Source organism: Phyllostomus discolor, chromosome 13 (genome assembly GCF_004126475.2).
Source record: "Phyllostomus discolor isolate MPI-MPIP mPhyDis1 chromosome 13, mPhyDis1.pri.v3, whole genome shotgun sequence".
In the NCBI taxonomy this organism is placed as follows: domain Eukaryota; kingdom Metazoa; phylum Chordata; class Mammalia; order Chiroptera; family Phyllostomidae; genus Phyllostomus; species Phyllostomus discolor.
In genome coordinates, this window is record NC_040915.2 from 44,582,354 (window position 1) to 44,594,337 (window position 11,984).

General features: G+C 62.4%; 1 protein-coding gene and 1 long non-coding RNA gene across 7 annotated transcripts in view; one reads left to right on the plus strand and one right to left on the minus strand.

Annotated features, from left to right (window-relative positions):
• Positions 1-3,037, minus strand: part of SETD1B (SET domain containing 1B, histone lysine methyltransferase) — a 22,881-nt gene extending 19,844 nt beyond the window's left edge. For 2 of the 3 annotated variants that reach the window (XM_036014354.1, XM_028527723.2), the window contains exons 1-4: positions 2,720-3,037; positions 2,052-2,236; positions 1,723-1,821; positions 812-1,082 (exon numbers count right to left, since the gene is read on the minus strand). In XM_036014354.1, coding sequence (XP_035870247.1) covers positions 812-1,082; positions 1,723-1,821; positions 2,052-2,222 — 541 coding nt within the window. In that variant the 5' untranslated portion in view covers positions 2,223-2,236; positions 2,720-3,037. Of the gene's footprint in view, positions 1-811; positions 1,083-1,722; positions 1,822-2,051; positions 2,237-2,338; positions 2,482-2,719 lie in introns of those variants that run through there. The other variant, XM_036014353.1, reaches the window with a different exon arrangement.
• A 917-nt stretch (positions 3,038-3,954) lies between these two features.
• Positions 3,955-11,438, plus strand: LOC118497974. Of its 4 annotated transcripts, none has more exons than XR_004900502.1 (4): positions 3,955-4,442; positions 5,250-5,354; positions 7,172-7,273; positions 10,330-11,438. It is a non-coding gene; the product is annotated as an uncharacterized LOC118497974 (long non-coding RNA). The 4 variants fall into 4 exon arrangements; XR_004900501.1 differs by having other exon boundaries at positions 3,955-4,400; XR_004900500.1 differs by having other exon boundaries at positions 3,955-4,112; positions 5,013-5,354.
• The last annotated feature ends 546 nt before the right edge of the window (positions 11,439-11,984 follow it).

Consider the following 11,984-nt stretch of genomic DNA (forward strand, 5'->3'; position numbering starts at 1 on the left):
TCCTCAGAGTACCTGGCACCTGTCTGGGCACCTTCTATCTTGGTGGTGGGGTCCTGGCTCCCCCCTCCAGACAGCTTCTGGAGGGGCCTACCGGGACCCAGAGGGTGGGAGGTGTGGCCTCCCGGCCGGCCTCTCCCAGCGGCCAGCGGGGAGCGAGCCCGGTGCAGGGGAGGTGCCGCTGTCTCTTTAAGAGAGAGGAGGGAAGACACCGAGTCAACCCTAGAGCACCCAGAACAGCCCGCCCTGCACTATCTGGAACATTATCAATGAAACCACACTCTGGGCCCAGATTGGTTCCCACTTCCAGGGGGAAGGGGTGGCATGGAGGGGAGGGGCTCCCTGGAGCCCCCAGGGACCCTCTTGTTAGTGGAGGGACCCATTCTTTATGCATTTAAAGGCATCCTAGTGGCTCTCCCTCAGCCCCCCCCTCCAACAAATAAACAAAGCCAGACTCCTCCCCTCACGCAGAGGAAACACTGGGGACTGTCTAAACCCCGGCCACCACCGGGGCTCTGGAGGGGCCCTCTGGGGGTGTCAGCGGTGGGGAAGCCTCCGGGGGGTCCCTAGGGGTACAGTGGCCAAGGACCGCACATTTGGTAAATTATAGCTTGTCTCCTAGCAACAGACAACACATTTAGCTCCATGTGACTCTACCCTCAGGAGGGGGCAAAAAAAAAATAGAGTGTAGTGGGGCACCCAAGGAAGAGCGAGGGGGTCCCCAACACTGCCGGAGGGGCTCAGGGAGGAGAAAGGGCCACACTGACAGCTCGCGAGCTCCCCTGCGGGGTGCCCGGGGCCAGCCTCCACTCACCTTTGGTGTCCAGCTCCACGTGGATGATATTGCCCATGACCGAAGTGCTATGCAAGTGCTGAACCGCCTCCTTGGCCCCCCTGACCGTGGCAAAGACCACCTTGGCGATGCCCAAGTGCTTCCTGGTCTTGGGGTTGTACAAAATCTCCACCTCCTCCACTTCCCCATACTTCTTGCACATGTCCCTCAGGAAGTTTTCGCGGATGTTATCATTCAGCTTGGCAAATGTCACCTGCTTCGGAGGCACGGGCCCCACGTAGAACTCATCGATCTGGCAGGAGGCGAGGGGGAAGGGGGTTGGGAGAACATTGAAATCGAAGGGGAAACACAACACTCCCCACTCGCCTGCCCGTAGAAAACAATGAAGGGTAAAAAAAAAAAAAAAATTAAAAAAATTTTTGGAAAAAAAAAAAAACGTACGCGGGCGGGCCCGGGAAGCGGAAGATTAAATCGTTTGGAACGTGGAAGTCCTCCGGGTTCGAAAGGAAAGGGGAAAAAGAAACAGTTTCTCTTTCCCTACACCCCCATTTCGGCCTCCTCTCCCTGCTGCCGGGTTGGGGCGACCCCTTGGGCTGGGAAGTTGTCCCCCTAAAGCCACAAGCCCGGGAGGGGGGCGGGTCCCTCGGGCCAAACCCCCGGCCTTGCAGGAGCCAGGTGGGGACCCAGAGCCCCCAGCTGGGCGGGCAGGACACAGTATCAGCGCCTCGACTACAGTTGCACCGCGGTGTTGTTCTGTTTACAGTAGCTCAGAGGGGACGCCCCTCTGGCAGCAAGCTCCCCCTCCCCGCCAAAACTTCCCCGTCCGGGACGGCGGGAACTCAGAATCTGGCTGGGCTCGGTCTGGACTGGCGTTATTTTCGAACTCCGGGAGGGGGAGGAGGGACCGCGGGGGCAGGGGGGAGGGGTCCCACCTTGAATTTGGGCACCGACAGCTCCAGCTCCTTGTTTTTGGTCCAGATCCCGACCACCCGTGGATCTTCGACAATTTCCACCGGGCGGTTGCTGGACATCTGTGGGGAGAAATGGGGGGGGGGCGAGATGGGAGGGTCGGTCGCAGTCCTCCCCCGGGGCTGGGGCAGGACCCCCTTGTCCAGGCACTTGTCAAACTCTAGGGTTGGGCCAACCCGCCTGACAGTTGGCCGGGTGGTCGGGACGGGGGGTCCCCGGGCTGTTCAGACCCCTCTCCCGGGGCACGGCCGGGGGTGGGTGGGGGCGGCGGGGAGGCGCGCCGGCTACTCACCGCCAAGCTGAAATGCTGCCCATCGTAGCGGTACAGTTTATGGTGTCCCTTTTTCAGAGCCGGGTCAATCATCAACTTGTAACTTCTCCAATGGTGGTTCCTCCTCTCGCCCGAAGGGCCGGGCTGCGGCGGCGGCTGCTGGTGGTGGTGGTGGGGGTGACTGTTCTCCATGCCGTTAACCCAACCTGAAAACCAGCAAGTTGCTGTCGTCCCCGCCGCGGCGGCGGCCGCTTCTACACACACGCGAAAGAATCAAATCGTCCAGCCCCCACCCCCTCCCACCTTACCAGCGCGCCCCAAAAGGCGCTGTCTCGCTGGCTCCCCCCAAAAATAAGAATGGAGCGAGAGAATAACCCTTCCGGGAGAATTAGAAGCCCGCCCGCTCGGCCACCGTCTCGGGGCGGCAGCAGGGGGCTCCCGGGGGCCCCCGGTGCGGGCTGGCGGGGCCCGGGGCGCCGGGAGGACGCGGGCTCCGGCCCATGGTGCCCGCCCGGCCTCCCGGCCGCCCGGCGTGGCGCGCACTCGCTCGCTCGGCCCGGCTCGGGCGCGGGGCTCGCGGCAGGCCTGGCGCCGCCCGCCCGCCCGCCCGCCCGGCCGGGGCCCCGGGGCCGGGGGCTCAGGCCGCCCGGTTGCCGGCCGCGGCCTCTCCCTCCCCGAGCCGCGCTTACATCCCCGCCGGGCGCCGGCCTCCCTGCGCCGCCAGCCAGTACATGGTGTCCCCCGCGGGAGCCGAGGCCGGGGCTGCCGGACGGGGGGCCGGGAGGGGGGGGCACCGCCGCGGCTGCCGGGCCCAGAGCTGCTGCTGCCGCCGCCGCTGCTGCTGCTGCTGCCCGGGAGGCGGCTGGCGGCGGAGGCTCGGCTCCCAGTAGCCGCACATCCCACAATACACCGCTAAGGAGCCCGACCCGAGCGCTCACCCTCCTCCTCTTCCTCCTCCTCCTCTTCCTCCTCCCCTCGCCTTCCTCGCCGCTTCCCCAGGCACTCTCCCGGCGGCGGCAGCTGCGCCGCCAAAGCCCCGGGCCCCAGCGGCCCCCCACCCCTCACTTGCGCGCTCCCACACTGCCTCCCCCCTCCCCAGGGGAAGGCCTTTTAATTTATTTATTCTGCTGGGACCTAGGTGGGGGTCTTGGCGGGCGGGGGCGGGGGTCTCCCCGGGCTCTACCTCCCGCGGCTGAGGCTGCCCTCCGAGCCGCGGCGTGAGCCTCGGGCCTGCACAACTGTTTCCAAACTGCCGAGGCCGGAGGTGGGCGCGCGGGGGCCCGAGGGACAGGGCCGGGGATTTGGGGTTTAATTGTGTGTCTGGACACTCGAGCCGCGGGAGCTGGCAGGACGGCTCAAAGCGAGTTGCAATCGAGGTATCTCGGCTCCGGCTTCCTCTCCTGCCCCGCGACCCCCTCCCCCCGCCCCCGGGGGCAGAGCTAGGGAGGGGAAACCAGGATTTTAACCACATTAGCATTCACATTCCTGGGAGGATGCAGCCCTCGCCTGGACCTGGCTGATAGAAGCTCTTTGCACTGTTTTTATTTTGGGAGAGCAGCGCCCTGTAATTGTCCAGGACACATGGTTGTCTCCCCCCACCCCCCCACACCGCCTTCTTCCTCCAGCCACCAGCAGAGGAGAGGAGAGGAGAGAGAGAGAGAGTCCCCCTTTTTTGCATTTATCTTTTCCTTCCCCTTTCTTTATTAAAGGTCCGGGGAGTGGCGGCGGCCAATCAGCGCGCGGCTTCCATCTTGTGAGTTCAACTCCGAGGCTCCCGGGCTGGGCGAGGACGCGCGTGCGGCCCCCTCTCGCCTCCCGTGTCGGGCGGCCGCGGCGGGCCGCCGTCTCGCCGGGGCTTTCGCGGTGCCGTGTTTCATATTGGGGCTCTTTTCGGGGTTTGTCGTTCGGCCGTGGGGAGGTAATTGGCTGGAGCCGGGCGGCAGGGCGCGGCAGCCAATCAGCGCGCGGCTTCTATCGGGCTTGAGTTATTAGACGCCGATCTGCAAACATCCTTCATCAGACACCAAGGAGAGGCCAACAGATGAGGGGAGCCATTTTTCTGCAATGGAATTAAATGGCCAAGTGGGTTTTTCCTTTGTTGCAAATGGGGAATGTTCTTCCTTTGACTCCTCCACCATCCTGTGCAGGACGCCTCACTGTTGTGTGTAACATGGGTCACCAAGGCTTAAAGGATTCACAGTTGGAAGAAAGAAGAAGACTTTTATTTTTTGTTGGGTTTTTTTTTTTATATAAAAAAAAAGATCTGGATTTTTCCTTATGACTTGGAATCCATCTTTGTCTTATATAACTAGGTCATAGCACACCCTTAATGTCAGCAGTTAACAATTTTGAATTCCAAAAAAAACCTAAGTAAATGACATATTTAATTTTCTTTTTTTTTTTTTAACTTGGGTGAGTGGGGGTGGGGGGGAAGCTTGGCGCTGTCTTAATCTGTATTCTCTTGACTGAACAATAAATTTTTAAATATGTATAGTTTCCTCTATTAAACACTTAAACCTGGCCATCTTATTAACTCCTTCTGCGCTCTCTCTTTTTAACAAGGTAATGTTTTAAATGTATAGCTTTAGGACTAGCGAAATGGCAGCAACAACAACTTGTAAGCAGTTGTTACTCTTTTTTAAAGTTTTTAAAAACCTTGTACATTGTAAGTACCCGATCCATTGTCCTTACCAGTGTAGTTTTCATGTTAATGTTGCTGAGATGTCCTTAATTTTCCGAACCTTCATCTGCATGTCTGTCTTTGTCGCTCTTGTCTAATATAAGCCAGGAAAAAATGCTTGTAGACGATTTTGCTTTTATAAAGCCAAGGCTTGAGCTTTAAGCTTCTGAAAATGTACAGCAATAAATGCTAGTCAGCTTTCTTCCCAGTAAACACGTACCCTTTCTTTGAAAATCGATCTACTTGAAGAAAAACAACTTTTGGGTTTTTTTGTTTTTTTTTTTTCTTTCTGGTCTTGGTAGAGGAGTGGGTGAGGGAAGAGGAAGACCTCAGTGCACAAGAGACGAAAAGCCGTCACAGGAAACTAGATTAAAACTGGAAAACAAGTCCTGGCTGGTTTGAGCCAAACACCAACGTTCACTTGCGGGTATTTGTCGATGGTGGTTGGGTGGCCGCGTGTCTCTCTGCCTTTTGTCTGATTTGACTGTGTATTTTCGCCTTTTGTCTCTTAATGACGGTCCCACCATTGCCATATCCAGAGCAGTAAACAGCCCTCAGCGAAGCCGCCTTTTGCCAACCCAACCCTGGAAAGTTCACAGAAGTGGAAGGACAGAAAATGCCATGAGAGTGTAACTTACAAAAAGGTAACAACCACAAAAAACGCACCACCATCTCCCCAAATACCCCCAACTAAACAAATCCCCCCCCCACCCCGAGATATTTTTTTTCAATAACACCTCCCAACCCTCCGCCCCGCCTGATCTTCCAGACTCCATGGCACCTGGCCGAGCGGGTAAGTTGAAGAAACAACAACCAAAAAATGCCTTTGGCCCCTTCGAGGAAATCTGTTTATTCCGAGCAGGCCAAGGGCTACCAAGGTGTGGGAGCTGAGGGGAGAAGGAGGTTTCTGGAGCTTTGCGTTTGGAAGCCGGATCCGGGAGGGGGTGGGGTCGAGGAGGCACCTTCGGACCCCTTGGCCCAGGAGGCCAGTGGAGGCTCCCCAGCGGCCTCGGGCGTCCGTGTCGCTGCCTGCCTGCCCCTGGCCCTCGCCCTTCTAGGTCTGAGCCTCGGTGGGGAGCAGGAATGGAAGTGCTTTGGAGATGGGGTGGGGGGCGCGGAGGACGAGGAGACGTGCCCGCCCGGCCCGAGGCCCCGCTCCCTGGGACCGTGGGGTCTGGCAGCCTGGCGCCCGCTCGGCCGGCTCCGGGCGCGCCTGCGCCTGCACGGCAACAAAGGACAAAGGCCGGCGTCCATGTTAGCACCGTGACGCAGCAACTCTCCCGCCTGCAGCCCTGGCGTCGCCGGCTCCCCCGGCCGGGCGCGCGCCTCCCTCCCAAACACGAGTTTTATTTTCAGGTTCAGAGCAGAGCCGCGGGCCGGGGCCGGGCGGGCCGGGCGGCGGGCGGCTGGTGGCCGCTCTCCTCGCCCTTCCTCCCTCCTTCCCCGGTTGTCGTTGGGCGCCCGGCGGCCCCGAGGCCCCGCCGGGCCCCGAGAGTCCGGAGGGCACAGCGCTCCCGGCCACGGGCCGGTCGCGAAGGCCGTTTCGGGGGCCCCGGGGTCTGGGGGCGTCGCGCGCTCGGGCTCCCGCGCTCGCCTCCGCGGGGCGAGGCGAACAGACCGGCGCCATTTCGTGCGCCGCCCGCGGCTGGGGCGGTGGCGGCAGCCGAGCGCCAGGCGGGAGGAGGGAGGGAGGGAGGAGGGGAGGCCAGGGGGGAGGGGAGGCCGGCGCCTCCTCGCCCACGCTCCAGGCCGCCGCCCGCGTGGACGCCCCTGGCCCGGAAGCCTCGACGTCGAGTCCTGGCTGCACAGCTGGCTCGGACCTGGCACCCAAGTCCGGGGGCCCCCCGCGGGCACCAGGGAGCCTGGCTCCCCTCCCTCCCGCACAGGAGCCAGTAGCAAAGGGCCGCGTGGCTGATATGGGCCTGGAGGCTGCCCTCCCACCCCAGGCTGCACACCGGCCTTCGGTGCCCACGTTGGGCTCGCAACCGCCCTTTAATAGTGGAGCCCCAGGTGCTGGGGGCCCCTTGTCCTCGGTTTGGGCGGGAGGCCTTCACGGAAGCCACCGACGCCCGATCTGGTTGTCCAGGGCACGCCCTGCAAACGGCCTCTGGAGGCTGAGGTGGGGGTTGAGGCCTGGGAAGACGGAGAGGGCCCTCCCCGGGCCTCCCCCCAGGCGGAGGGCTGGGGGTGGGGGGAACCTCTCGCCTCTCTGGCCCTTGCTGGGGGAAGGAATGCGGACGGGGCGGACCTTTGGAAATGCAGATGAGTCGCCTGCTGCCGATTTTCGCTGGGGCTGAACCTTGGTGACTCAGCCACCCCCGCCCTGAACCATTCCAGAGTGAGGGCGCCTTGGCAGCCAGAATAGGGGGGAGGCGGTTGTAAGGCTCCCCTTCTGTTTCGGAGATCCTGTCTGGTTTGTAGCCATTACCTCCCTTAATCCTCCGGCTTCTCCCACCCCCAGGCAGCTGGCCAGAGAAGGGGCAACATGCCGGTACCCCAGAGTGGACCGTCCTCCTCTGAACAGGAGCAGGCCTAGTTTGAGTCTGACACTCCTCCCACTAAGGTAGGTGTGAGGCCTTTCCCAATCTGTAAGGGAGATTTGGGGGGCTTTGGCCTGGAGCCCCGGGAGGGCGGACACCTCAAACCCGTTAGGCTGGTTCTGCAGCCCCTCCCCCACACAGATGTGTGGGGCTGTGTGTGTGTGAAATCGGCGGCCTGCTGGGCCCATCCATCCCCGCCTGTCAGCCCCTGTTGTCAGGAGTTCGGGGCGTGCAATTCTCTGCCTATTTAGCAGCGCAGGAGAGGCCGGCCGTGCCGGCCAGGGTTTCCCAGTGGTGTTTGGGGCTGGGGGATGGGCCCTGGATGCCTCTGAAAGACACCTCGGCTGCCAGGAAGCCCAGCCCTGCTCCGGCCCTTCCTTCCTGCCCCCGTGCCGGCGGGTGGAGTGAATGGTTGAGCAAGGGCCCTTCCCGTCCTGTGTCTGGCTGCCGGGGAGGTGAAGCCCGGGCCTGAGGTCTGGGCCAGCTTCCTCCGAGAGGCTTCTAGCCTCTTCTGCTTCCTGGGAATTCCCACGATCCACCTCCCCACCCCCCACACCAAAACAAGCCGTTGCTAGAGGAGCACAGGGCGGCTGGCTGTTTGCCTGCTGCGACCTTGCACGGGTGGCCAGTGGGGCTAGGGCAGTGCTTGTCGGGCAGGTGTGCTGCCGAGTCACACTGCGGAACTGATTCCCGGCGACCCTCGAGTTCCCGGGTCAGTAGGCGGGGCCTGGGAATGTGCATTTCTGACAGAGCCCCAGGTGGTGCTGACGAGAGCAGCCCGGTGATTGGCACGGAGTCGTTGGCCTCGCAATAATGGCACCTCTCTGTTCTTTCTGACACGAGCGGTGCCACAGCGTCCCGGTCCCTCTGTCTCCGGGAAGCTCCGCAGCTGGAGCCCGTGTGGCCCTTGATCTCTGACCCCGGCCGCCTGTGGCCTCTAGTGTGTGATGACTTTGATGAGCCGTTTGGGTTCAGGTGCCGCGGAGTGAGCTGCCTCCCCTCTCCCGTTTGGCTCCCAGCTGGGCTTCCGTATCAAATCAGCGCTGCCTGCCGGCAGGCACGCCCCCCCCCACAGTGGGAGGGCCCCCCCAGTGCGAGGGCCGAGCTGAGGGCCTGCCCCTGACGTTTTCGTGGCAGGCGTCTTGGTGTTGAATCAAGGGAGGGTCTGAGGCAGGTGTCTGTGGGCTTGAATCTCCGCGATGCTGGTGACCTTGGGCGAGTCTCCAGTGTAAAATGATCGCGTGGTACGCTGTCGGGAGGATTAACTGCAAGGAAGGGGCCGGCTGCGTGTCCAGGCTTCACACTGGTTAGTCTCCATTCCAACTGGGGGCCGGGCCGCCTTCCAGCTCCTCCCCCGCCGGCCCACCCTGAGCGCGTGGCTGAGCCTCAGGGCCCGAGGGCGGGAGGCAGCGTCCTTCCACCTCCCGTGTGGTCTGAGTCTGGCTGCTGGCCTGCCCCCTGCCCCAGGAACAGTCAGGATTTGGGGTCACGTGCCCACCCCTCCCCCCAGTGTGTAAATGACTCACCCAAGGTCATGAGGCCACCACCCGCAGCCTAGGACCGGGTTCCGGGTGTCTTGACGAACAGCCCAGCGCCGGTGTCCGTGGCACCCCCTCGCCCCAGCTGTCTGGGTTATTTTGGGCACCCTCCTGTGCCAGCTGTCTGCTGGCATCGCCACCGGGAGCCGGGAAAGCTGTCTGGCTGCGAGTAACCCGAGTGGTGCTCCTGGCTCTTTCTGGCTACTGTGCCTTGGACTCTCCCGTCCCAGATTAGCTGGGTGAGGTCCGTCTTGCCCTTTAATGGGGGCAAGGCGGGGTGCACCCCACCGCGCCTCTTCCCTCCTTCCACAGACCTCAGGGTTCGGTTCAGCTCTGCCCCTTGATGAGCCCACTCAGGTCTCTCGGCTCCTCACCTACCCAGCCGCCTGAGGGTGTCCTGGGTCCCCTCGGACAGGGCCCTTGTGGCCGCAGAGGCAGGGATCTTCACCTGCTGCCGGCTGCAGACGGCCCGATAATTCACTGAAACCCTCCCCCTTTCAGCTGCTGCCTGCAGGGCCGCAGCCAGTTCTTCCACTCCTGCCCTGGGAGCAATTAGGAAGCAATTAGGTGCTGAACTGTGTGGTCTGGGTGTGATCCTGGGAGAGGTGTCCCCGTGACCTGACCTGGAAGCTCCTCTTCAGCAGCGCTTGCTTCTTCGCTCCTCTACCCCTGCTGGTCTTTGTGCCCCCACCCCCAACCCCATCACCTCCCGGCCAGGGAGGGGCGGGGCAGGCTGTCATTCCTCCGGGCCCAGAGGGCGGCCCCGCCCACCGGTCACCCAGGGGGCGGGGGGGCGGGGCGCTCCTGGCCTGGAGCCTGCCTGGAGAGGGCCACGCCAGCGGAAGGGCAACCCGCTGGCCCGACCTGCCTTACCACTGGGCGCCGGAGTCCCGCCTCTTCCGGCCCAGCCACCGAGAGGGAGAGCCCCGTGGTGGAGTATGACCTTTTGGACCCTCTGGGTGGAGGTGCAGCTGCGTGGACTGTGGACAGAGGCACCCTGCCATCGCAGGGCCCAGTGGGTCCGCTGCTGTCTCCAACTGGCCAGTGACCTTAGTGGGTCTCTGTCGCTCCGGGAGCATGGGTTCTTCCCGTGTGACCCAGGAGGAGGAAGTTGGCAGGAAACTTCTTGAGCCATTTCTGAGCCTGGCTTTCTGAGGGGCAGCTTTTTGGATGGCAGTGACTGCTCAGGCCACCCCGGGCCACCTCCCACCTCTGGGACCTCAGAGAATAGTTCGGTCTGTGCGGGCTCAGTGTCCTCATCCTCACACAGAGAGGGTGCCCCCTCGGGTGGGCTGTGACCTCTTGGGGCGTTCAGGGGCCCCGGGGAAGTGGGAGTCCTGGGCTTTGTCATTGGCCGTCCTCATCTGCGCCACTGGACCCTGCCCCGATGAGAGAGGAGTGGACTGGGCCTGCCCTCCCTGGCCTGGGCGGCCTCCCTGTGGTGCGGGCCGCCTGGCCAGCTCCCCTGGCTTCGCCATCCCCACGGCTCTGGGGCAGGGACCAGTGTCAAGTGTCTTTCTTGCTTCCCTAAATCTCCCCAGGAACTCCTGGTGACTAGAGGCCGGATGACCTGGGGCCTGAGAGCACCTCACAGGTAAGGACGCAGACAGGGCTCCTGGGTGTGAAGGTGCAGCGCCCAGCGACGCAGCTGGCCTGCCCCGGCCCCACCACCTCCAGGGCGCTGAGCAGCTGGCCTGGCCGCCGGGTATTTTTAGCTGCAGACCCCGCCCCCCTCTGGAGCTGGGTCCCCCTCACACCCGCTCCCGGAGGCTGGGGTTCTGCCAGGCGGGAGGCCGGGGCCGGCGTCAGCTGTTCTGCCCGGCCCCGGGCAGGGCTGGGAGACTCACTTTCCCTCTCCCCCCTCCTGTCCACTTAGTGTGAGTGGTTCTGTCCTAAGTCAGAATTATCACCCCGTTTCTCAAGTGGGGAGTGGACACGGAGGTCTGAGGGTTTTGAGGGTAGCCGGGAGCCCTCCCCATGGGCTTCTGTGGTTTCTCCTGGCCCAGTGCGCTCCGAGCGGGGTGGCCTTTCTAAGTGACTTCTCCCCAGGGCCCTCCCAGATGAGGCAGCCCCCCCCCCCTTGCTCTCCCAGTCCCTCCCGGCGCTTTAGGGCCCCTGCTGCCGCGGGGTCAGGCTGCAGCTGAGGCCCCAAAGGAGAGTGAGTGGTCCTCCCCCCTGCACTCCAAACCCTCCCCCGCCTTCCCCGTCCTCCTGGGGTCCTGGGGTCCTTCCTGACGTGTCTCCACACCTGGTCTGTTGTCCTACCAACCTCAGGCCGCCTCAGCAGCCACCACAGCTCCTCTGCGTTCTCCAAGGGGAGCTGGAGGGTCCGGCTTTGGCTGGGCCTGTTCAGGAGCCTTTGGTCCAGTGCCCCTTGCTTGAGCCTGGCAGCCAGGCCCTCCTGATCTAACCCATGTTACCTTGACAACGGCGTCTGGCCTCCCCCCTCCTTCCCCAGAATCTCTGCCAAACCTGGCGGGGTTTTTCGGCCACCATGCATTTGCCCCGGCTGGGTGCCCTTCTGGCATGCCTGCCCTACGCTCACCAAGCTTTTTACTAGTTCACCTACCACCCACCACCTCTCAACCTTCTCTGAACTCCTTACAGGCAAGAATACAATGGCTTCTCAATAAACTTGCGTTTGAAAAAATAAAAAGAATGAGTTGCTGGTAATTTATCTAGGGGTGCTTGACCCAGCCGATGCCATCTGGTTTGGTCACAGGGTAGGGCATCCACTCACAACCTGAAACACGGGGGCCTTCAGGTACAGTAATACCACCTCTTCCCAGCTGTGGCTCTTTTGGGGCTTCCACGGGCGGTCGCTGCTGCCCTCTGGCGGTCAGACCCTGCCTTGCAGCCGCTGAAAACCTTGACCCGGCATTTCTGGAACTGCCAGGTTGGCAATTTCCTCCCTTGAAGTCAAGTTTGCCTCATCTTTGCTGGGAACTTGAAAGTTGGTAACCTTCCGGGTAGGGTAGGGGCAAGAAGACCCTGCATCCTGCCAGCCCCTCTCCAAGGAAACTCCAAGGTCCTACCCAGCCTTGGGAGGGCCCTGCTAGCTCCCTTGACCATGCCCCCAGTGCCTGACCTGCCTGCCCTCACCTGCTCCAGGGGTCTCCTGCCATTCCCACCAAGGGAGTCAGCCCAGGTTCACATGGGGGGTGGGGGAGGTGGGGACAGGGGTGATGGCAGCCGG